The sequence below is a fragment of the Lonchura striata genome, chromosome 1 (genome assembly GCF_046129695.1).
Source record: "Lonchura striata isolate bLonStr1 chromosome 1, bLonStr1.mat, whole genome shotgun sequence".
Taxonomy (NCBI): domain Eukaryota; kingdom Metazoa; phylum Chordata; class Aves; order Passeriformes; family Estrildidae; genus Lonchura; species Lonchura striata.
The window spans coordinates 156683298-156706886 of NC_134603.1; the positions used below are offsets into that span (position 1 = coordinate 156683298).

Below are 23589 nucleotides of genomic sequence, written 5' to 3' on the forward strand. Positions count from 1 at the left end.
CAGCTCGGGGGGCCCCGGTGACTCCTCCCGGCTGTCCCCAGCCCCCCCCACGCGTGACAGGGCCCCGCGGACGCCGCCGTGGAGTGACCTTGGGCCGTGCCTCAGTTTCCCCCCACGGGGCTGGGATGGTGCTGCGGGGGGGGGCGAGGCTCAGCCCCTCAGTGCGGGGGGGGCACAGCCCGATGCCGACCCCCGCTGGGTCCCGGGGTGGCGGCGGTGACCCCAGGCGATGTCCCCGAAGTGCCCCGTGCCCCCCGGGGCCGGGCCGGAGCCCCCCGGCTGTGCCAGGCCCGCGGCCCGGGCGGTGGCGGCTGCCGAGAGCCGCGGCCGGGCCGCTCCCCCCGCTCCATCCTCATCCTCCGCTGCGTCCTTCATCCCCCGCTCCATCCTCATCCTCCGGCTGCGTCCTTCATCCCCCCGCTCCATCCTCATCCTCCGCTCCGTCCTTCATCCCCCGCTCCATCCTCATCCTCCGCTCCGTCCTTCATCCCCCCGCTCCATCCTCATCCTCCGCTCCGTCCTTCATCCCCCGCTCCATCCTCATCCTCCGGCTCCATCATTGCCCTTCTGTCCTTCATCCCCCACCTCGATCCGCCTTCCCCCTGCTCCATCCTCATCCTCCCTTCCTGCAGCCTTCCCTGCTCCGTCCTTCATCCCCCCGCTCCATCCTCATCCTCCCTGCTCCTTCCTTCATCCCACCCGCTCCATCCTCCTGTTCCATCCTCATCCTCCTGCTCCCTCCTTTCCGCTCCGTCCTTCATCCTTCCGGCTCCGTCCTTCATCCCCCCCGCTCCATCCTCATCCCATCCTCGGGCTGCATCCCGCACCCCCCTCCCCGCGCTTCCATTCTTCCCGCTCCCTCCTCATCCTCCCGGCTCCTTCCTCATCCTCCCGGCTCCTTCCTCATCCTCCCGGCTCCTTCCTCATCTTCCCGGCTCCCTCCTCATCTTCCCGGCTCCCTCCTCATCCTCCGGCTGCGTCCTTCATCCTCCCGCTCCCTCCTCATCCTCCCGGCTCCTTCCTCATCTTTTCGACTCCTTCCTCATCTTCTCGGCTCCTTCCTCATCTTCCCAACTCCCTCCTCATCCTCCGGCTCCGTCCTTCATCCTCCCGGCTCCCTCCTCATCCTCCCGGCTCCCTCCTCATTCTCCCGCTCCCTCCTCGTCCTCCCGGCTCCTTCCTTATCCTCCGGCTCCCTCCTCATTCTCCCGCTCCTTCCTCAGCCTCCCGTTCCTTCCTCATCTTCCCGGCTCCCTCCTCATTCTCCCGCTCCCTCCTCATCCTCCCGGCTCCCTCCTCATCCTCCCGCTCCCCGGCCTCACCTGGCTCCGCTCCCTCCGGCATCCCGTTCTGCGGCTCCGAGCCGCCCCCCCGGCGGCTTTCAGGGGCTCCGGGCCCGGCGCTGCCCGCGGCCCGCCCCGGCCCGGCTCCCCGCGCTCGGCTCGGCCGGGCGGACGCGGCTGCGGCGGCGGCGGCGGCGCGGGAGCATCGGCGGGGCCGGGGCGGGGGGCCCGGCCCGGCTGATGTCAGCGGGAGTCGCGTCCCGCCCGGCCCGGCTCTGTCGCGATAGACGCTCCGTGCCGGCGGCGCTGCGGCGGGGCGGGGAGGGGGCTCCGGGCCCACCCAGCGCTTGCATCAGCTCCGGGGGGGGCGCGAGGGCGGGGCCGGCCTCAGTTTCCCCCACTTTGTCTCCCAAAAAAGGGGGATGAGCATCCCGCGGTGCCCTGGGGGGGACTGGGGAGGGGGCGCAGGGCGGAGCCCCCCGAAGCGCCCGCGCGGTGACACCGGGGCGGGAGGGAGCCGCGTGTCCCCCCGCGTGTCGCGGAGCCCCGGGGGTGCGGGATGAGGGCGGGCATTGTCCCCGCGGCCGGCCGTGCCCGCCTGCCGGTGCCAGGCACGGCCCCGGCGGTGACTCAGCAGCTCCCGCCCGCCGCGTCCCCCCCGGCCCCGTGTGTCCCCCCGGCCGGCCCGCGTCCCCTTCCCGGGGACCGGAGGGGTCCCGGGGCCGGGGGGCCACTGGTGCGTCCCCAGAGCCCTTCCCGGCCCCGGTGCGTCACCCCCGGCTGGTCCCAAGCCACCTTTGTCCCCCCCAGGTTGGTCCCAGGTCACCTTTGTCCCCCCCAGGCTTGTCCCGGGCCACCTTTGTCAGCCCCAGACTGCTCCCAGGTCACCTTTGTCAGCCCCAGACTGCTCCCAGGTCACCTTTGTCACCCCCCAGGCTGGTCCCAGGCCACCTCTGTCCCCCCCAGGCTTGTCCCAGGTCACCTCTGTCACCCCCAGGCTTGTCCCAGGTCACCTCTGTCCCCCCCAGGCTGGTCCCAGGTCACCTTTGTCACCCCCCAGGCTTGTCCCAGGTCACCTTTGTCACCCCCAGGCCTGTCCCGAGCCACCTTTGTCCCCCCAGGCCTGTCCCAGGTCATCTTTGTCACCCCCAGGCCTGTCCCAGGTCACCTTTGTCCCCCGCCCCGTGTGGTGGCCTGTGGGTCACTGATGGGGCTCCGGCCGGGATGTCACCCCCCCGCTCAGAGACACCCCCGGGTGCGGGGTCCCGGTGCCGCCCCCGGTCCCTGTCCCGTCCCCCCGGGGTCCCGGTGCTCACCCCGGTCCCTGTCCCCGTTTCCCGGGACAATCCCGGGATAATCGGGAATCAAGGCCGGCGGCTCCTGGTGCCGATCCTGGCTCAGAGCGGCGGCCCCGGCGGGGGACACGGGGGACACGGGGGGCGCGGGCACTGCCACGTGCCACCAATGCCGATGGCACTGACCCCACTGCCAGCCACCCACTGCCACCCAACCCCGATGGCACTCAGCCCCGAGGTCACCTGTGCCTGCTGTCACCCACCCCAAGGTCACCCACCCCCAATGTCACCCAGCCTCGATGCCACCCAGCCCCATTGTCACCTGTCCTTGCTGTCACCCCAATGTCACCCACCCCCAATGCCACCCAGACCCATTGTCACCCGGCCCCATTGTCACCCAGCTCCCATGTCACTCCCCATGTCACATCCCCAACACCAACTGCCACAGATGTCACTTTGCTCCCACGTCACCTGTCCCAGTGCCACCCAGCCTGGGTGTCACCCGCTCCCAGTGCCACCTGGCACTGATGCCAACTGTCCCCAATGTCACGCGTCTCCAATGCCAGCCATCCCCACTGTCCCCAAAGTCTCCTATGACACCCATCCCTGATGTCATGTCCCAAATGCCACCCAGCCCCAATGCCACCCATCCCCAATGCCACCCATCCCCAATGCCACCCGTCCCCTGTGCCACCCATCCCCAGTGCAACCCATCCCCTGTGCCACCCGTCCCCAGTGTCACCTATCCCCAGTGTCACCCATCCCATGTGCCACCCATCCCCAGTGTCACCCGTCCCCAGTGTCACCCATCCCCAGTGCCACCCATCCCCAGTGTCACCCATCCCCAGTGCCCTGTCCCTGTACAGTTCAGGTTTTATTTGAGCCGTTGGTGACATGGGCAGCAGCACTGCGGGGACACGGGGACCTCGCCGTGGGGACGTGCCCACCCGGGCACGGTGGCCCGGTGACGTGGCCACCTGGCTGTGGTGACGTGGCCACCTGGGCTCAGCGCTGGGCCGGCTGGGCGTGGTGACCTGCTGGCATTGGCACAGGGACGCGGGCACCTGGCGGGCGGGTTAGGTGGCCGCGTCGGTGGCCGTGTCACCGGCCGTGTCACTGGCCAGGACCTTGGCCACCTTGTCCTTGAGGTAGGCCACGCGCTGCCGCTCCAGCTTCAGCTCCAGGAACTCGTGGTGGGGCACCTGCGGGGGACAGGGGGTGACAGCAGCCCCGGGGCCCGCCTGTCCCCTCCCGGCCCCACGCCGTGGCACCCCCGAGGCTCCCAGCGCCAATCTGGGGTGCCACCGCCCGCCAGGCGTGACAGTGACACTGCCAGGGAGAGCAGGGGCTGGCAGTGACCCGGGGCTGGCACGTGGCCGTCACGCTCCCCCCGGGCTATAATTACCCGGGTTAATCCCGGATGACCCCACAGGATCAGCTCGGCTGTGTCACCTCCCTGTCACCCCTGTGCCCCCGGCGGCTGGCAGGTGGCCCGGGGGGATCACGGTGGCTCATCCCTGCTGAGCCCCGGGCTCAGGCTGGAGTCGGTGCCCCCATCCCGGCGGAGCCAGCCGTGCCCAGGTGTGCCAGGGGGACACTGGCACCCGCCGGGGTCACCGGGGTGGCACGGGGACCGTCCCCGGGGCTGGGCACAGGTGAGGCCGCCCCGAGTCTGGGGGCACCTCACGGGGTGGGGGCCGGGCTCCGCTCCCGGGAGGGAGCTCGGGGGCGTCCGGGGAACGTTTTTGGGAACATTTCTCCTGGGAAGGGCTGGGAGGGTTCGGGTGCCACGGGGACGTGGCAGCGCTGGGCACCCGCTGGCACTGCCGGGTGCCCGGGGGGTGCCCAGGGGGTGCCCGGGCCGTGCCCAGGCCGTGCCCGGGCGCTCACCTCGGCCAGCAGGAAGCCGGCTGCCCGCAGGTGCCTTCGGGCCAGCGAGCCCCGGCCCAGCAGCTCCCGGCCCGGAGAGCTGAACTGCGGCGGCTCCCAGCGCAGCACGGCCACCCTGGGGGGGACAGGGACACTGGGACTGGGACACTGGGACAGGGACAGGGCACAGCCACCCTGGGGACAGGGACACTGGGACAGGGACACTGGGACAGGGACAGGGCACAGCCACCCTGGGGGGGGACAGGGACACTGGGACAGGGACACTGGGACAGGGACACTGGGACAGGGACAGGGCACAGCCACCCTGGGGGGGACAGGGACACTGGGACAGGGACACTGGGACAGGGACTGGGACAGGGACACTGGGGACAGGGACACTGGGACAGGGACACTGGGACAGGGACACTGGGGACAGGGACACTGGGGACAGGGACTGGGACAGGGACACTGGGGACAGGGACACTGGGACAGGGACAGGGCACAGCCACCCTGGGGGGGGACAGGGACACTGGGACAGGGACACTGGGACAGGGACAGGGCACAGCCACCCTGGGGGGGACAGGGACACTGGGACAGGGACACTGGGACAGGGACAGGGCACAGCCACCCTGGGGGGGACAGGGACACTGGGACAGGGACACTGGGGACAGGGACTGGGACAGGGACACTGGGGACAGGGACTGAGCATGGCCACCCTGGGGACAGGGACTGGGACAGGGACACTGGGAACAGGGACTGAGCATGGCCACCCTGGGGGGGGACAGGGACACTGGGACAGGGACTGGGACAGGGACTGAGCATGGCCACCCTGGGGACAGGGATGGGGACACTGGGGACAGGGACTGAGCACGGCCACCCCCAACCCGCCGAGCCGTGGCCCCCTCCCCTCCTGTCCCATGTCCCCTCCTGTCCCTCTCCTCCCCCACCGACCCTTTCCATGTCCCCTCCTCATCCCCTCCCTGCTCCCTCCTCTTCCTCCCCTCCCTCCCCTTCCGCCCCTCCCCGCTGTCCCCTGCCACCTCCTGGCCCCCGCTGGCAGCGCCTTTGTCCCCTCGGAGTGGGACAAGTGGGGGGCAGCGAAGTCCCTCACGGGCAGGGGTTTGTTGTCACCGTCCAGCACCGCCTCGGCATCTGCGGGGACACAGGGGACAGCAGCACCCCGGGGTGCTCTGAGCCCAGCCCAGGGGACAGGAGCACCCAGGAGCACCCAGGAGCACCCAGGGGCGCTCTGAGCCCAGCCCGGGGGGACAGCAGCACCCAGGGGTGCTCTGAGCCCAGCCTGGGGGACAGGAGAACCCAGGAGCACCCAGGGGTGCTCTGAGCCCAGCCCGGGGGACAGGAGCACCCAGGAGCACCCAGGGGCGCTCTGAGCCCAGCCCGGGGGGACAGGAGCACCCAGGGGTGCTCTGAGCCCAGCCCGGGGGAGGGTGTGTCCGTGGGGACCCCTGCCCGGTCCCACGGCAGGGACAGGGACACCGGGGCACGGGGCTTGCTGTGGCAGCCGGTGGCCGGTCCCCGTCACTGGGGGACAGGGACCGAATTTGACTGGGCTGCAGGAGGGTGCCAGGGGGTGCCAGGGGGGTGCCAGGGGGTGGCAGAGCCAGGAGGGCTGGAGGGTGACAGGGTGGGTGACAGGGCTGGGGGGACTGGGGGTCACAGGGGAAGGCAGCAGCGCTGGGGGTGCCAGGCCAGGGGTGCCCAGGTCGATACCATGCCGAGGGTGGCACTGGCAGGTGCCCAGGCAGGTGGCAGGGCTGGGAGGTGGCACTGGCAGGTGCCTGGGGGTGGCACTGGCAGGTGCCCAGGCAGGTGGCAGACCCAGGGGTGTCATTGGCAGGTGCCCGGATCCCGGCCCAGGGGTGGCACTGGCAGGTGCCTGGGGGTGGCAGACCCGGGGGTGGCACTGGATGGCACCAGGGTATCACTGGCAGGTGCCCGGGTGGGTGGCAGGCTCAGGGTGTCACTGGCAGGCGCCGGGGGGTGGCAGACCCAAGGGTGTCACTGCCACCCGCCCGGGCGCCCGGGGCTGGCAGCAGCTGGCACTCACCGATGTGCCAGCCGTACACCGTGCTGACGTTGCAGCGGACGAGGTCGGGGCCCCCCAGCGCCGCGGGCAGCGCCTCGCGCAGCGCCCGCTGCAGGGGGGTGCCCTTCTCGGCGTCCCCGTGCCCGTGGCCGTGCCCCCCCAGCGCCTCGGGGGGCAGGAAGGGCCCCCGGTAGCCCGGGGCCTCCAGCCGGGCCGTGGCGTTGATGTGCAGCAGCTTCAGCCACGAGCCCGGTGCCCGCGGGGAGCCGTCACCTGCAGGACAGGACAGGTGGCACCGGGTGGCACCGGGACATGGGCACGGCCCCGGGGCTGCCCGGGTGGGATTTGGGGAACATCCCCACGGAAAGGGCTGTGCAGCCCCAGGCTGGAGTATCCCCAGGCTGAGCCAGCTGGGACTGGGCCCTGATGGCACCCAAGGGCCAGGGGAACACCCCCAGGTGCTACCAGGGGCTGCTCGGGTGGGATTTGGGGAACATTCCCACGGAAAGGGCTGTGCAGCCCCAGCCTGGGTGGGATTTGGAGAACATTCCCATGGAAAGGGCTGTGCAGCCCCAGCCTGGGTGGGATTTCAGGAACATTCCCACGGAAAGGGCTGTGCAGCCCCAGCCCGGGTGGGATTTCAGGAACATTCCCATGGAAAGGGCTGTGCAGCCCCAGCCCGGGTGGGATTTCAGGAACATTCCCATGGAAAGGGCTGTGCAGCCCCAGCCTGGGTGGGATTTGGAGAACATTCCCATGGAAAGGGCTGTGCAGCCCCAGCCCGGGTGGGATTTGGGGAACATCCCCACGGAAAGGGCTGTGCAGCCCCAGCCCGGGTGGGATTTGGGGAACATTCCCATGGAAAGGGCTGTGCAGCCCCGCTGGGTGGGATTTGGGGAACATTCCCATGGAAAGGGCTGTGCAGCCCCAGGCTGGGTGGGATTTCAGGAACATTCCCATGGAAAGGGCTGTGCAGCCCCAGCCCGGGTGGGATTTCAGGAACATTCCCATGGAAAGGGCTGTGCAGCCCCAGGCTGGGTGGGATTTCAGGAACATTCCCATGGAAAGGGCTGTGCAGCCCCAGCCTGGGTGGGATTTCAGGAACATTCCCATGGAAAGGGCTGTGCAGCCCCAGCCTGGGTGGGATTTCAGGAACATTCCCATGGAAAGGGCTGTGCAGCCCCAGCCTGGGTGGGATTTGGGGAACATTCCCATGGAAAGGGCTGTGCAGCCCCAGCCTGGGTGGGATTTGGGGAACATTCCCATGGAAAGGGCTGTGCAGCCCCAGCCCGGGTGGGATTTCAGGAACATTCCCATGGAAAGGGCTGTGCAGCCCCAGCCTGGGTGGGATTTGGGGAACATTCCCATGGAAAGGGCTGTGCAGCCCCAGCCTGGGTGGGATTTGGGGAGCATTCCCATGGAAAGGGCTGTGCAGCCCCAGCCCGGGTGGGATTTCAGGAACATTCCCACGGAAAGGGCTGTGCAGCCCCAGCCTGGGTGGGATTTCAGGAACATTCCCATGGAAAGGGCTGTGCAGCCCCAGCCCGGGTGGGATTTGGGGAACGTTCCCATGGAAAGGGCTGTGCAGCCCCAGCCCGGGTGGGATTTGGGGAACATTCCCATGGAAAGGGCTGTGCAGCCCCAGCCCGGGTGGGATTTCAGGAACATTCCCATGGAAAGGGCTGTGCAGCCCCAGCCTGGGTGGGATTTCAGGAACATTCCCATGGAAAGGGCTGTGCAGCCCCGCTGGGTGCAGCATCCAGACACAGTTTGCACCCCAGGTGAACTCCAGCCCCGAGCCCCCCAGCCCCAGGTGTGCCCGTGTCTCCGGTGGGATTCGCCGCCCGGGCCCCACGGGAGGGGACCCGGGGCAGGCGGCCACGGAGGTGCTGTGGCAGCCGGTGGCCGGTGCCCGCCACGGGGGGACGGCACCGAATTTGACTGGGCTGCAGCCGCTGGCACGGCGGCGCCCCCGGCTCACCTCGCAGGCGCGCCTGGAACTCGGGGCACAGCACCTGGCACAGCTGGGGCGCCCGGGGCCGCCGCAGGACGCACAGGGACCACACCACGTCCGTCAGCAGGTGCACGTCCAGCTGCTGCTCCTGCCCCTGCAGCCTCTGCTGCACCTGCATGACACGCAGAGCCGGGCTGGCACGGTGCCCGGGTGTGCCCGTGTCCCCCAGGTGGGGCTGCAGGGGCACCCAGGTGTGCCCGTGTCCCCCAGGTGGGGCTGCAGGGGCACCCAGGTGTGCCCGTGTCCCCCAGGTGGGGCTGCAGGGGCACCCAGGTGTGCCCGTGTTCCTCAGCTGGGCTGCAGGACCCCCCCCCCCCATACCCGTGTCCCTCAGCTGGGGCTGGCACGGCCACCCAGGTGTGCCCGTGTCCCTCAGGTGGGGCAGCAGGGGCACCCAGGTTTGCCCGTGTCCCTCAAGTGGGCTGCAGGGCCCCCCCCATGCCCGCGTCCCTCAGCTGGGGCTGGCACGGCCACCCAGGTGTGCCCGTGTCCCCCAGGTGGGGCTGCAGGACCACCCCCATGCCCGTGTCCCTCAGCTGGGGCTGGCACGGCCACCCAGGTGTGCCCACGTCCCTCAGGTGGGGCTGCAGGGGCACCCAGGTGTGCCCGTGTTCCTCAGGTGGGCTGCAGGGCCCCCCCCATGCCCGCATCCCCCAGCTGGGGCTGGCACGGCCACCCAGGTGTGCCCCTGTCCCCCAGGTGGGCAGCAGGGTCCCCCTCCCCTCCCAGGTGATGCTGTGGCCCCACGATTCGGCCATCCCACAGCTCCTGTGCCAGGGGAATGTGCCAGGGGACCGCGGTGCCAGGGACAGGTGACAGCTCTGGGGGTCACCTGGAGGGGTTCCGGGGCTTCTCCCAGTGCTGAAGGTGGGAGCTGGGAGGGGTTTGGGCCACCTGGAGTGCCAGGACAGGGGAGAACGGGGGGTTTGGGGAAGGAATCCAGCTGTGGGGGTCTCTGGGGTCCCTCCCCACCCTGCCCACTGGGGAATTCCGGGTGCCAGGGACGTCACCATGGAGAAGAACTCCTCGCTGCAGCTGGGCTGGAAGTTGAGGCGGGCGAAGGACACGAGGACCCCGCAGAGCTGGGGCAGGGACAGGCTCTCCGTGTTGTCCAGGCAGTACTGTGGGGAAAACGGGAACGTGGGATGTCCAAACTGGGACAGGAGAGCTTGGACACGTCAGCCACAGACACCTCCAGGTGGGGAAAGCAGAGTGGGGAGCCTTGGGACTTTCTCCAGGGACGAGGGCAGGCTCTGAAACACCCCACGTGGGTGGGAAAGAACAGGGGGATCAACCTGGAAGGAACTGGGACAGGAGGGAGAAGAGCAGCAAGGAGAAGTTGGAAACATCAGCAGGAACCATGCTGGGTGGGACACCACGGGTGAGGGATCCCTGGGATCTCCTCCAGCTGCAAGGGCAGGCCTGGAATGTCTCAGCTTGGATGGGGATGGGCAGAGAGGGGAACTGGGCCAGAACTGGGCCAGAAGCAGCACCAGCAGTCACAGCTGGAGGGTCTGGATGGAGCCAAATGCAGCAGGAAATGATCCCTGATTCCCACTGGGAATGGGGACAGGGAGGGGACAGGCAGGGGACCCTGCTCTGCCCGGCTCCTGCTGGGACAGGGGACAAAGCCCCGCTCAGGTGAGTGTCCCCTGCCTCCCCCGTGGCCAGCGAGGTGCCCCCGTGTCCCCAGGCCTCACCTGAGCCATGGCCTCGGCCAGGGGCCGGCTGAGCCAGCGCAGGCTGGCGAAGGAGCGGGCGCAGCGCAGCAGCTGGGCCGGGCTCAGGCTGCCCACGTGAGGCTGCAGCTCCAGGGCCAGGCGGTGCAGCACCTGCGGCTGCTGGAAGCTCAGCTTACCTGTGCCAAGGGGGGACGGCTCAGCACGGGGGGCTCCCAGCACCTCTGTCCCCCCCGGAGCACAGGTGACAGCTGGGGACGGTCACCCGCAGAGGAGAAGCTCCAGGGACACCTCGGAGCCTGAAGGGGCTCCAGGGGAGCTGGGGAGGGACTGGGCACACCCGGGCTGATGGAAGGGCCCCATGTGAGCTCCCAGGGATGTGGGACACCTGGAATGCCAGGACACCTGGAACGGCCTGCTGGACGTCCCTGCTCCACCCCTGGAGCACAGAGCTGACCCGCAGGGCCCCCTGCTCCCACCCAGGACGGGACAACCCCCGGGGAACTGCTGCTCGGGCCCACCTGGCCGGGAGAGGAAAATTTGGGACCCCAAAGTTGGCCTGGCCCCCCGGGACAGGGACAGGGAGGCAGGGCTGGTCCCCTGCCCCACGGGGCACTCACTGAAGGCGAAGAGCAGGTCGGTGAGCACGGGCACGGGCAGCTCGGCGGGTTTCTGCAGCAGGTGGTAGCACAGCGCCCGCAGCAGGGGCACGCAGCGGCGCTGCTGCAGCGCCAGCGCCAGCGCCACGCGGCGCAGCTCGTCGGGGTCAAACTGCTCGGCCAGCTCCAGAGCCTGGCAGGGACAGGGACATGGGAACAGGGACATGGGACAGGGACATGGAAACACAGACAGAGCTGCTCTGCCAGCTCCAGAGCCTGGCATGGACAGGGACACGTGAGACAGGGACATGGGAACAGGGACAGAACTGCTCTGCCAGCTCCAGCACCTGGCACGGATAGGGATAGGTGAAACAGGGACATGGAACAGGGACAGGGACATGGGAGCAGGGACAGAACTGCTCGGCCAGCTCCAGCGCCTGGCAGGGACATGGACAGGTGAGACAGGGACATGGGAACAGGGACAGAACTGCTCTGCCAGCTCCAGAGCCTGGCAGGGACAGGGACATGGGAACAGGGACATGGGACAGGGATATGGAACAGGGACAGAGCTGCTCTGCCAGCTCTAGAGCCTGGCAGGGACAGGGACAGGTGAGACAGGGACATGGGACAGGGACATGGGAACAGGCACATGGGACAGGGACATGGGAACACGGACAGAACTGCTCTGCCAGCACCAGAGCCTGGCAGGGACAGGGACATGGGAACATGGACATGGGACAGGGACATGGGAACACGGACATGGGACAGGGACATGGGAACAGGGACAGAACTGCTCTGCCAGCTCCAGCACCTGGCACAGACAGAGACAGGTGAAACAGGGAAATGGAACAGGGACAGGGACATGGAAACAGGGACAGAACTGCTTGGCCAGCTCCAGCGCCTGGCAGGGACAGGGACAGGTGAGACAGGGACACAGGGGACAGGGACAGAACTGCTTGGCCAGCTCCAGCACCTGGCACGGACAGGTGAGACAGCAGGCGAGATGGGACAGGTAAGACAGGGACATAGGAACAGCGACAGAACTGCACTGCCAGCTCCAGAGCCTGGCACAGACAAGTGAGATGGGAGAAGTGAGACAGGGACAGATGAGACAGGGACAGGTGAGACGGGGACACAGGAACAGGCACAGGGACATGGAAACAGGGACAGAACTACACTGCCAGCCTCAGAGCCTGGCAGGGACAGGACAGGGGACCCAGGGACAGGGACACAGAACAGAGACAGAACTACACTGCCAGCCCCAGAGCCTGGCACAGACAGGACAGGGGACACAGGGACAGGCACACAGGTCCCAGGTGCTGCAGGTGAGCCCAGCAGGGACTGCTGCCCCCGGGTGAGCCCAGGCAGCCCCGGCTGAGGGCCCGGGTGCCCGCAGCGTCCCAGCCCCGGCCCGGTGCCGGCTCCCACCTTGTCCTCCAGGCGCTCCATCAGGGCGGGGGACAGGTGGCCCACCTTGGCCATGAGCGTCACCACGGGGCGGGTGCCGTCCAGCTCGGTCCAGCGCAGCTCCAGCTTGCGCAGCACCTCGGGCAGCAGGAGCCCGCCGGGGCCCTGCGGTGCCAGCTGCTCGGCCAGCCGCACCAGCTGCCGCAGGGGCAGGCGCCGCAGCCGCCACAGCACCTCCTGCTCCACCGAGCGCAGCGGGCGCCCGCCCCGCGCCAGCCCCAGCGCCGGCAGGCTGCACAGGAGCTGCAGCAGCGGCGCGTTCCACACCTGAGAGATCTGCAGGGGATGGGGACACAGGGACAGGGGTGTGGCAGATGTGGGACAGGGGCAGCCAGCGAGGACTTGGGGCACCTGTGCCACCTGCCAGCGTGCCCTGAGCCTGCTGGAGGGAGCTGGGCACTGCCAGCCTGTGCCACAGGTGTGCCCTGAGCGCTCAGGTACAGAGCAGAGCGGAGCAGGTACTGCAGCCCTGTCCCAGGAGCAGTGCCAGGGGTGTCCCCAGCACGGCCAGGGGTGTCCCTAGCCCTGCCAGGAGTGTCCCAAGCAATCCCCCCAGCCCTGTCCCAGCACTCCCGGGTGCGTCCCCAGCACTCCCATCCCTTTCCCAGCCCTGTCCCAGCACTCCCATCCCTGTCCCATCCCTGTCCCATCAATCCCATCCCTGTCCCAGCCCCGTCCCATCCCTGTCCCAGCCCTGTCCCAGCACTCCCATCCCTGTCCCAGCCCCATCCCATCCCTTTCCCAGCCCTGTCCCATCAGTCCCATCCCTGTCCCATCCCTGTCCCAGCCCCGTCCTATCCCTGTCCCATCAGTCCCATCCCTGTCCCAGCCCCATCCCAGCCCTGTCCAATCCCATCCCCATCCCCATCCCATCCCCATCCCACCCACCTGCGTGTCCAGGGCAGCCAGCAGCTGCTGGAAGCGGGGGTCCCCGTGCAGGCCGGCGCAGTCCAGGCGCTGCTGGCGGCTGACGTGGGCCAGGCGCCCGATGGCCAGCGCCGCCACGTTGCTGCTGAGGCCGGGCCCGCGGCCCAGCTGCAGCAGCTCCTGCGCGCTGCCGGCGGCGCGGATCCGCTCCCGCAGCCGCCGCTCCTCCTCGGCCTCGGCCTCGGCCCGCGGCCCCGCGCCGGGGCTCGGGCCGGGCTCCGCGCCCGGGCCGGGGCTCCGGATGGATGCCTCGGCCGGGCCGGTGCTCAGGCCGGGCCCCGGCAGCAGCCGGAGCCGGCGGCAGCGGCGCAGCAGCTGTGCAGCCATGGCGGGGCTCAGCGCCGCATCCCGGGACGCTGCGTGGGACCGAGCGTTGGAACGGGCCCCGCCGGCACCGGCACCGGGACCTGCCCCGCTCCCGCCGGGCCCGGCCCCCCGGTTCCCGCGGCCCTTCTCCGGTGCTGCTTCCCCTCCCCCGTGTCCCACAGCCCCGACCCCAACGCTGGCCCCGGGCCTGACCCCGATCCCGCTCCGGATCCCGATCCCAATCCCGTTCCCATCCTGATCCCGGTCCCTTTCTCATCCCCATTCCAATCCCCGATCCCAGTCCCGTTCCAATCCCCGTTCCCATCCCCATTCCCATTCCCAATCCTAATCCCGTTCCCATCCTGATCCTGCTCCCATCCCCGTTCCCATTCCAATCCCTGTTCCCATCCCCATCCCCGTTCCCATTCCCATTCCAATCCCCATTCCCATTCCAATCCCCATTCCCATCCCCATCCCAATTCCCATTCCCATTCCAATCCCCAATCCCAGTCCCGTTCTCATCCCCACTCCTGTTCCCATTCCAGATCCCATTCCCAATTCCAATCATCGACCCCGTTCCCATCCCCATCCCTGTTCCTATCCCTATTCCCATCCCTGATCCTGCTCTGATCCCGATCCCAATTCCCGTTCCAATCCCTGATCCCATTCCCAATCCCCGATCCTAATCCCTGTGCCCATTCCCATTCCTGTTCCCAGTCCCAATTCCCATTCCCATCCCTGTTCCCCTTCCTATCCCCATTCCGATCCCCATCCCCATTCCAATCCCTGTTCCCGTGCCCAATCCCATTCCCATTCCCGTTCCCAATCCAATCCCCAATCCCGTTCCTGTTCCCCATTCCCATTACGCATCCCCATTCCCATTCCCCATTATCGTTCCCCAATCCCGTTCCCTGTTTCTGTTCCCCATTCCCGTTCCCATTCCCAATTCCCGTTCCCATTCCCATTCCCGTTCCCGTTCCCGTTCCCAATCCCCGTTCCCGTTGCCATTCCCGATCCCATCCCCATTCCCATTCCCGTTCCCGATCCCATTCCCGTTCCCATTCCCATTCCCGTTCCCAATTCCCGTTCCCATTCCCGTTCCCGATCCCATCCCCATTCCCGTTCCCGTTCCCATTCCCGTTCCCGTTGCCATTCCCAATTCCCGTTCCCATTCCCGTTCCCGTTCCCATTCCCGTATCCCATTCCCGTTCCCAATCCCCGTTCCCGTTCCCAATTCCATTCCCGTTCCCAATCCCCGTTCCCGTTCCCGTTCCCAATCCCATTCCCGTTCCCGTTCCGGTTCCCGTTCCCATTCCCGTTCCCGATCCCATTCCCGTTCCCGTTCGCATTCCCATTCCCGTTCCCGTTCCCAATCCCATTCCCGTTCCCGTTCCCGATCCCATTCCCGTTCCCGTTCCCGATCCCATTCCCATTCCCGATCCCATTCCCATTCCCGTTCCCGTTCCCGGTCCCTCTCTGACCTCTCCCGCCCAGGCCCCGCGCACGGGCCGCCGCCGAGGCGCGCACTTCTGACGTCACCAGGCCGCGCCCGCTGGCTATTGGCCGTTCGCTTACGTCATCACCCGGCGCGGCGGCGCCGCGGCCGTGACGAGAGCGCGGCCGCCATCGGGGCGGGGCGCCCCGGGATGTCCCGGAGTGTCCCAGAGTGCCCCAAGGTGTCCCCAGAGTGTCCCCAGTGTCTCCAGGGTGTCCCCAGAGTGTCCCCAGAGTGTCCCCAAAGTGTCCCCAGAGTGTCCCCAAAGTGTCACCAGAGTGTCCCCGGGTGTCCCCAGAGTGTCCCCAGGGTGTCCCAGAGTGTCCCCAAAGTGTCCCAAAGTGTCGCCAGAGTGTCCCCAGGGTGTCCCAGAGTGTCCCCTGGGTGTGTCCAGAGCGTTCCAGAGTGTCCCCAGGGTGTTCCAGGGTGTCCCCAGAGTGTCCCTCCCGGGTGTCCCCAGTGCCCCCAGTTCCTCCCAGTGCCCCCAGTTCCTCCCAGTGCCGCCCCCAGATGAGTGATCGATTACGGGGCTCCGTGGATCCCCCATCCATCCCCGGTCAGTGATCGATTATCGGACTCCATGGATCACTCCGTTTATTGGGATCGATGCGGATCGATGCCGCGCGGGGGGAGGGGCGTTGTCCGGGGCTCTCCTCAGCGCCGGCTGAAGTCGCCGCCTGCGGGACGGGGGCTCCGGTGTCACCCCGGGCGCGCCGGCGGCTCCCCGAGCCCCCGGGACCCCCGGGACCCCCGGGACAGCGCAGCCCACCCCCATCCGCAGCGCTCTGAGCCCGCCGGGACCCCCGAGCCCCGGCAGGATCCCCGAGCCCTGGCAGGACCCCCGAGCCCCGGCAGGACCCCCGAGCCCCGGCAGGATCCCCGAGCCCCGGCAGGGACCCCCGCACCCCGGCAGGATCCCCGAGCCCCGGCAGGATCCCCGAGCCCTGGCAGGACCCCCGCACCCTAGGAGTACCCCCCGCTCCCCCGGGCCCCGCACACCGCCAGGACCCCCCGAGCCCCTGCAGGGACCCCCGTTCCCCCGCACCCCGGCAGGACCCCCGTTCCCCCGCTCCCCCGAGCCCCGCTCCCCGGCAGAACCCCCGTTCCCCCGCTCCCCCGCTCCCCGAGCCCCGGCAGGACCCCCCGTTCCCCCGCTCCCCCGCTCCCCGAGCCCCGGCAGGACCCCCCGCTCCCCCGTTCCCCCGCTCCCCCGCTCCCCGCACCGCGGCAGCGCTCGCAGCGGCACTCGGCGATGCGGGGCAGCAGCGCGGGCCGGGCGCGGCCGCGGGGGCACGGCAGCAGCAGGGCCCGCACGGGCCGCGCGGGGTCCAGCCGGTAACTGCAGCACTCGCACAGCGACCGCACGTAGGGCTCCTGCGGACAGCGGTCACGGCCGAGGCGCGCCCCGGGCGGCCCCGGTGCCGAGGCGGCTCCGGGAGCGGCCCCGGGCCCCCGCCCGCGCCCCCCGTACCTGCGCGCTGACGGCGGTGCGGGAGCGGCACGCCCCCGCGCAGTAGGAGACGCGCACGCCCCGCAGCACACACGCGCCCTTGGCGATGGTCCGCAGCGCCGTGAGGAGCCGGCACGGCCCGGGGGGCTCCTCTGCACCGGGGGGGACGGCCCCGGGTCAGCGGCGGGGGCCGCCGGGACCGCCCCTCCCCGCGGCTCCCGGCTGCGGCTCTCACCTGGCCACTCGTCCCGGCACACGGGGCAGCAGCTCCCGGGCTCCCGCACCGGCTCCGCGCCCTGCGGGGACCCCCAGGCTCAGCCCCTGCCCGCGGGGACCCCCCCCGCGCCCCCCGACCGCCCCCGGAGCCCCCCACCTCCGGGCAGGTGAGTGCGGGGCAGGAGGTGGCGCAGGTGACGCGTCCCTCGGAGCAGCGACAGGTCCCGCACGGCTCCTGCCACTCGCTGCCGGCCTGCAGGGGAGCGGAGACCCCAAATATTGGTCAGGGACCCCCGACACGGGAGCGGGGACCCCCGCCCCGCGCCCCCCGCCCTGCTCACCGCTCGCGGCGCCCCGCGGTGCCGGCAGCCGCAGCCCCCCGCGCTCACGCACTGCCCGGAGCCGTTCCGGTACCGCCCCGGGGCGCAGGCGCAGCGCGGGGGCGGCGAGGGGGTCCCGAGGGTCGCGGGGGTGCCGAGGGTCGTGGGGGCCGCGGGGATCCCGGGGGGGCTGGAGCTGTCCGGAGTTACGGGGGTCGCGGGGCTCGCGGAGGATGCGGAGGTTCCGAGGGTCGCGGGGGTCCCCCCGCAAATCCCGGGGGGCTCCGCCAGGTCCTGGCAGCTGCGCTCGCAGGCGGGGCCGGGGTCCAGCCAAACCTCGCCCGGGGGGCAGCTCGGGGCCACCGGGAATCCCGCTGGGAACGGCACCGGGAATGGCACCGGGAGCGGCACCGGGACCGCCCTGACCCCCGGCCCTCCCTCCTTGCATTGCCCCGGCCCTCCGTCCACCCCCTCCCTCCCTTCCTCGGTACTTCCACCCACCTTCCTTCTCCCACCCCTCCGTTCCCCTCTCCCGTTTCCCGGTCCCTCCGTTCCCCTCCCCGTTCCCCCGTCCCTCCTTTCCGCCGCCCCAGCCCTGCGCCTCCCGTCCCTCCCGGTGTCCCCGCTCTCACCGGGGCACGCCTGGGGATTACACGCCGCCGTCTCCTCCGCGGGGCTCTCCCGGCACGGCGGCCCCGCCCCGGGGCCCTCCCGGCACTGCCGCTGCCGCCGCCGGGTGCCGCCGCCGCAGCTGCGGGAGCAGCGGGACCAGGGGGACCACGGGGACACGGCGGGGGACTCGGGGGTCTCGGGGGACTCGGGGGTCTCGGGAGACAGGGGGAGCAGGGCGGACAGAGGGGACGAGGGGGACGGGGGGGACACGGAGGACCGGGGGGACACGGGGGTGGCGGGCGTGGCGGGCCCCGGCGAGGGACACGCCAGCGCTGGGCACGTCAGGGTCCCGTTCTCGCAGGTGCTGCACCGGGGGTGACACGCGTGTCACCGTCACCGCGCGTGGGGTCCTGCCGTGTGGCACCGCCACGGTGCCCGTCCCGCCAGCACGGTGCCCGTCCCACCCTGTCACCCGCGACTGTCCCACTGTCCCCGTGCCCGTCCCACTGTCCCTGTGCCCGTCCCACCGTTCCCGTGCCCGTCCGACCCTGTCTCCGTGCCCGTCCCACGGTCCCCGTGCCCGTCCCACCCTGTCACCCGCGACCGTCCCACTGTCCCCGTGCCCGTTCCACTGTCCCCGTGCCCGTCCGACCCTGTCCCCGTGCCCGTCCCACCGTCCCCGTGCCCGTTCCACCGTTCCCATGCCCGTCCCACCGTCGCCGTGCCCGTCCCACGGTCCCCGTGCCCGTTCCACTGTCCCCGTGCCCGTCCGACCCTGTCCCCGTGCCCGTTCCACTGTCCCCGTGCCCGTCCGACCCTGTCCCCGTGCCCGTCCCACCCTGACCCCGTGCCCGTCCCACCGTCCCCGTGCCCGTCCCACCGTTCCCGTGCCCGTCCCGCTGCCACCGCCGTGCCTGCCCACCCCCTGGCCCCGTGCCGTGCCCCCGTGTGCCCCCCACCCCCGTCTGTCCCCGAGTGACGGTGCCCACCCATCGTGTCCCCCACGTGTCCCAGCCGTGCCCCCTCCGCGGCGTCACCCACCAGTTGTGACACCCGACCCGGGTCAGGGTCCCCGGGGACACCTCGCGGCTCCCGGGGTCCCCGCCGGGGGTCCCGCAGCGGCAGCGGCTCACGGGGACGCAGCGCCCGTCCTGCAGCAGCTGCCCGGGGGGGCAGCGGCACCCTGGGGGCGCGGGGGGCACCGTGGGCGCCCGGGCACCGGGGGGACGCCCGCGGGCCCCGCGGCGGCGCGGCCGTACCTGGCTCGCAGGGTCCCTGCAGACACAGCACCGGCGCCCAGGTGTCCGCGCAGGTGCGGGGGCAGCGCCCGGCGCACGGGCTGCGGGCCCGGCCCCCGCCGCCGCAGCCGGGGTCTGGGGGCGGCACGGCAGCGCTGAGCGCCCGGGCCGCGCCCCGGGGCGGCGGGGAGGGGGCGGCAGCGCGGCGTTACCGGGGCAGGCGCTGGACGCGCAGCTCTCGCTCTGCGTGCGGACCCCCGCGCACGCCCGCCCGGCGCTCTCGGGGCTCAGGGGGTGCCGGTGGCGCAGGCGGGACCCCCCCGCACAGGGGTCTCCGCAGGGTCCCCAGGGCCCCCAGGGGCTCCAGTCACACGGCTCTGGGGGGGCACGGGGGGCCACCGGGGTCACCGGGACCCCCCATCACCCCCAATGCCCCGTGTGACCCCAGGACCCCCCGGTCCCCCTCGGGCCCCCGTACCGGCCGCACACGGGGTGTCCCAGCACTCGGGTCCCTCGGGGGTGCAGGTGCTGCGGGGGGGGACACACGCGGTGGGTGGGGGGCGCTCAGACCCCCTCCCCCGGCCCCCCCGGCCCCCCAGCTCACCACTGCCGGCAGGGCCCGGGGCTCCAGCGCTCGCCCAGCGCCCGCTCGCCCCCCGCCCAGGGGCACAGGGGCGGGCACGGCGTCTCCTCGCAGCGCCGAGCCTGCTCCTGGGGGGCCCCGCAGGCTCCCCCCCCGGCCTCGGCGGGGATGGGGGTCCTGGGGGGCGATGGGGGGGTCACACGGGGCCCTGGGGTGCGGCACCCGCATCCCCCCAGGGCCATGCCCCCCGGGAGATACCGCGTTCCCTCCCGAGCTCTGTGTGCCGCGGTTCCGTGCCCCCCTCCCCGGCTGTCACCTGTCCCCAGGGTGGCCCGAGCCCCCCCAGACCCCCGCGTCCCCCCCGCTCACCTGTAGCGCTCCTGCCGCCCCCCCCCGCAGGTGACGCTGCAGGGTCCCCAGCGGCTCCAGCGGCTCCAGGCGCAGGGCGGGGTCCCGGGGGGGGTCCCGGGGGGGGTCCCGGTGGGGGGGCAGCCCCCCGGGACGCAGCGCAGCCGCCCCCCCGCGCAGGTGCAGTTCCGGCAGCCGCGGGGGTGGCCGCCGCCCCCCGGCACCCAGAGGTGCCCCCGCGCGTCCAGGCACCCGCAGAGCGCAGGGGGCACGCAGCCCCCGTCCTGCTCCAGGGTCCCTGGGGGCGCAGGGAGCGGCTCAGGGCGCGCCGGGGCCGCGGGCCCCCCGGGGGTCTCACGGGGGCGGGGGGCTCACCGGGCGGGCAGCGGCAGCCGGGCTCGCAGGGCGCGCCCCCCGCGCAGGACACCCCCTCCTGCAGGTCCCGGCAGCTCCGCGGGCACCGGCTGGCACACGGGGACACCGTCTGCCCGGGCGGGCACCGCGGGCCTGGGGGGGCACCGTCAGCGCCGCGACACCCCCAGGGACCCCCCGAGCCCCCCCAGCCTCCCGCCGCTCCCCCGCCGCTGCTCTCCAGCGGAGATCCCCCGGTGACCCCCCGGTCCCGGAGCCTCCCCCGGTCCCTCCCGGTGCCCCCCCGCACCCCCGTACCGCAGGGCCGGGGGTTGCAGACCCGCAGCTCGTGCCCCGGCCCGGGGCAGGGGCTGCCCCCGTTTTTTGGGGGGGGCCGGGAGCAGGAGCGGCTGCGCACGGAGCGGCCCCCCCCGCACGAGACGTCGCAGCGCGACCAGGGACCCCACGGGGACCACGCGCCGTGAACTGCGGGGGGACAGCGGTGACCCCCGGAAAGCCGGGGTTCGCCCTGAGACCCCCGAGACCCCCGCTCCCAGCCCCCCTGAACCGCACGGACAGCCCCCCAGCCCCCCGAGCCCCCCAGGCCCCCCGAACCCCGCGGTTCCCACAGCCCCCCCAGCCCCCCAGGCCCCACCGAGCCCCCCGCTTCCCACAGTACCCCCAGCCCCCCAGCCCCCCAGTCCCCCGAGCCCCCCAGGCCCCACCGAGCCCCCCGCTTCCCACAGCACCCCCAGACCCCCAGCCACCCGAGCCTCCCGCTTCCCTCAGCTCTCACGAGCCCCCCACTCATCCCCCCGCTTCCCACAGCCCCTCCCAGCCCCCCGGTCCCCCTTAGCCCCCCCTCTCCAAAGCCCCCAGGGGTCCCCACGCCCCCCCGGTCTCCACAAGCCCCTGATCCCACCACAGCCCCTCTGAGCTCCCCCAACTTCCCCCCCCGGTCACCCCAAAACCCCCTCCGTGTCCCACCGTAGCCCCCCCATGGCTCCCACACCCTCCCGGGCCCCCCCGGCCCCCCGATGTCGCGCCCCGCACCCCGACACGCCGTCACCGCGCACGGCCGCCGCTGCTCGTGGCCCCCCTGGATTTGGGGGCACCAGGGCTCCCCGGGGCCGGGGGGGACGAAGGCCCGGAGCCGCCGCTGCTGCCCCCCCCCGCAGGGCCGCGAGCAGGACCCCCAGGGCCCCCAGGGGCTCCAGCGGCACGGGCAGGGGGGCGTCACGCAGGGGGGGGCTGCGGGGAGCCCCCGCGTCAGCGGCACCCCGCAGCACCCCTGAACCCGCACAGGGGGGCACAGACCCCGCAGCACCCCTGAACCCGCACAGGGGGGCACAGACCCCGCGGGACCCCCAGAACCCGCACAGGGGGGCACAGACCCCGCGGGACCCCCCAGAACCCGCACAGGGGGGCACAGACCCCCCGGGACCCCCAGAACCCACACAGGGGGGCACAGACCCCGCGGGACCCCCAGAACCCGCACAGGGGGGCACAGACCCTGCAGCACCCCTGAACCCGCACAGTGGGGCACAGACCCCGCGGGACCCCCCAGAACCCCAGAGCCCCCCAAACCTCTGTACCTTCACAAGGGGGCAGGATGCCGGGACCCCAAAACTCTCCAGGGCCCCCAGGGACCCACAGGACCCCCCCCAACCTCCAATGGCCCCCGATAGCCCCCCCAAATCCCCGTACCCTGGCAGTGGGGCAGGGTGCAGGGATCACCCCAAATCCCAAATCCCCGTACCCTGGCAGTGGGGCAGGGTGCAGGGATCACCCCAAATCCCAAATCCCAAATCCCAAATCCCCGTACCCTGGCAGTGGGGCAGGTTGCAGGGATCACCCCAAATCCCAAATCCCAAATCCCCGTACCCTGGCAGTGGGGCAGGGTGCAGGGATCACCCCAAATCCCAAATCCCAAATCCCAAATCCCCGTACCCTGGCAGTGGGGCAGGTTGCAGGGATCACCCCAAATCCCAAATCCCCGTACCCTGGCAGTGGGGCAGGTTGCAGGGATCACCCCAAATCCCAAATCCCCGTACCCTGGCAGTGGGGCAGGTTGCAGGGATCACCCCAAATCCCAAATCCCCGTACCCTGGCAGTGGGGCAGGGTGCAGGGATCACCCCAAATCCCAAATCCCAAATCCCAAATCCCCAATCCCCGTACCCTGGCAGTGGGGCAGGGTGCAGGGATCACCCCAAATCCCCAATCCCCGTACCCTGGCAGTGGGGCAGGGTGCAGGGATCACCCCAAATCCCAAATCCCCGTACCCTGGCAGTGGGGCAGGTTGCAGGGATCACCCCAAATCCCAAATCCCCGTACCCTGGCAGTGGGGCAGGTTGCAGGGCCGCCGCTCGCTGCCGCCCGCCCCGCACGCTCTCCCCGCGCAGTCCCGGCGGCGGCCGCGGCTCGCGGGGCTCCCGGGGCCGGTGCAGCTGTGGCTGCAGGGCCCCCACGGCCCCCACGGCCCCCACGGGACCACCGGGACCGCCGGGACCGCCGGGGCACCCCCGGGCTCCTCCGCGTGCCCTGCGGGAAGGGAAGCGCCCGTCGGTGCCGCCGGGCGGGGAGAGCCGGGGCGGCACCGGGGGGGGACGGGACCCTCACCTGGGGCTGTGGGGCCGATATCCGGTGTGGGGCCGAGATCCGCCGTGGGGCCGGGTTCCCATATAGGGCTGAGATCCGATATGGGGCTGAGATCTAATACAGGGCCGAGATCTGATATGGGGCTGAGATCCGATATAGGGCCGGGCTCCGCTGTAGAGCCGGGTTCCCATATAGGGCCGGGTTCCGCTGTGGGGCCGGGTTCCCATATAGGGCCGGGTTCCGCTGTAGGGCCGGGTTCCCATATGGGGCCGGGCTCCACTGTAGGGCCGGGTTCCCATATGGGGCCGGGTTCCCCTATAGGGCCGGGCTCTGCTGTAGGGCCGGGTTCCGCTGTGGGGCCGGGTTCCCATATGGGGCCAGGTTCCACTGTGGGGCCGGGTTCCCCTATAGGGCCGGGCTCTGCTGTAGGGCCGGGTTCTGCTGTGGGGCCGGGTTCCCATATGGGGCCGGGTTCCCATATGGGGCCGGGTTCTGCTGTAGGGCCGGGTTCCCCTATAGGGCCGGGTTCCCATATAGGGCCGGGTTCTGCTGTGGGGCCGGGCTCCGCTGTGGGGCCGGGTTCCCATATAGGGCCGGGTTCCGCTGTGGGGCCGGGTTCCGCTGTGGGGCTGGGTTCCCATATGGGTCCGGGTTCCCATATAGGGCCGGGTTCCACTGTAGGGCCGGGTTCCCATATGGGGCCGGGTTCCGCTGTGGGGCCGGGTTCCCATATGGGTCCGGGTTCCCATATGGGGCCGGGCTCCGCTGTGGGGCCGGTTTCCCATATGGGGCCGGGTTCCGCTGTAGGGCCGGGTTCTGCTGTGGGGCCGGGTTCCCATATGGGGCCGGGTTCCGCTGTAGGGCCGGGTTCCACTGTGGGGCCGGGTTCCA

General features: G+C 71.3%; 2 protein-coding genes, 1 long non-coding RNA gene and 2 other non-coding genes across 5 annotated transcripts in view; all 5 read right to left on the reverse strand.

The window, feature by feature from the left end:
- Positions 1-3433: 3433 nt before the first annotated feature.
- TBRG4 (transforming growth factor beta regulator 4) lies at positions 3434-13507 on the reverse strand. The gene is made up of 10 exons (XM_077783204.1): positions 13142-13507; positions 12215-12529; positions 10808-10979; positions 10209-10366; positions 9519-9629; positions 8476-8620; positions 6516-6767; positions 5488-5599; positions 4469-4583; positions 3434-3780 (listed from the first exon to the last, which is right to left on the reverse strand). Exons 1-10 carry the CDS (start codon positions 13505-13507, stop codon positions 3655-3657), a joined length of 1872 nt encoding a protein of 623 aa, XP_077639330.1. The 3' UTR covers positions 3434-3654.
- Positions 5894-6023, reverse strand: LOC144248247 (small nucleolar RNA SNORA5). The gene has a single exon (XR_013341633.1). It is a non-coding gene; the product is annotated as a small nucleolar RNA SNORA5 (small nucleolar RNA).
- LOC116184672 (small nucleolar RNA SNORA5) lies at positions 8326-8445 on the reverse strand. The gene has a single exon (XR_004149418.1). It is a non-coding gene; the product is annotated as a small nucleolar RNA SNORA5 (small nucleolar RNA).
- Positions 13508-15558: 2051 nt separating the features above from the next.
- LOC110475116 (SCO-spondin) overlaps positions 15559-23589 on the reverse strand; it is a 30737-nt gene continuing 22706 nt past the window's right edge. Inside the window, exons 47-60 of the mRNA XM_077783261.1 lie at positions 22435-22641; positions 21153-21350; positions 20418-20585; positions 20124-20255; positions 19770-20046; positions 19422-19577; positions 19296-19345; positions 19030-19194; positions 18839-18952; positions 18294-18762; positions 17006-17943; positions 16453-16583; positions 16205-16355; positions 15559-15658 (exon numbers count right to left, since the gene is read on the reverse strand). Coding sequence (XP_077639387.1) covers positions 15636-15658; positions 16205-16355; positions 16453-16583; positions 17006-17943; positions 18294-18762; positions 18839-18952; positions 19030-19194; positions 19296-19345; positions 19422-19577; positions 19770-20046; positions 20124-20255; positions 20418-20585; positions 21153-21350; positions 22435-22641 — 3179 coding nt within the window. The 3' untranslated portion in view covers positions 15559-15635. The remainder of the gene's footprint in view (positions 15659-16204; positions 16356-16452; positions 16584-17005; positions 17944-18293; positions 18763-18838; positions 18953-19029; positions 19195-19295; positions 19346-19421; positions 19578-19769; positions 20047-20123; positions 20256-20417; positions 20586-21152; positions 21351-22434; positions 22642-23589) is intronic.
- Positions 16669-17005, reverse strand: LOC144248194 (uncharacterized). Its single transcript, XR_013341589.1, has 3 exons — positions 16989-17005; positions 16805-16900; positions 16669-16727 (listed from the first exon to the last, which is right to left on the reverse strand). It is a non-coding gene; the product is annotated as an uncharacterized LOC144248194 (long non-coding RNA).

Excerpts from the sequence above, each read along its gene's own strand:
- TBRG4 (XM_077783204.1), bottom strand. The coding sequence starts at position 13,507 with ATGGCTGCACAGCTGCTGCGCCGCTGCCGCCGGCTCCGGCTGCTGCCG. Across the intron at positions 5,600-6,515 it reads GGTGTACGGCTGGCACATCG|ATGCCGAGGCGGTGCTGGAC; the intron begins GTGAGTGCCAGC and ends GTGTCCCCGCAG. Across the intron at positions 4,584-5,487 it reads CTGCCAGCGGGGGCCAGGAG|GGTGGCCGTGCTGCGCTGGG; the intron begins GTGGCAGGGGAC and ends TGTCCCCCCCAG.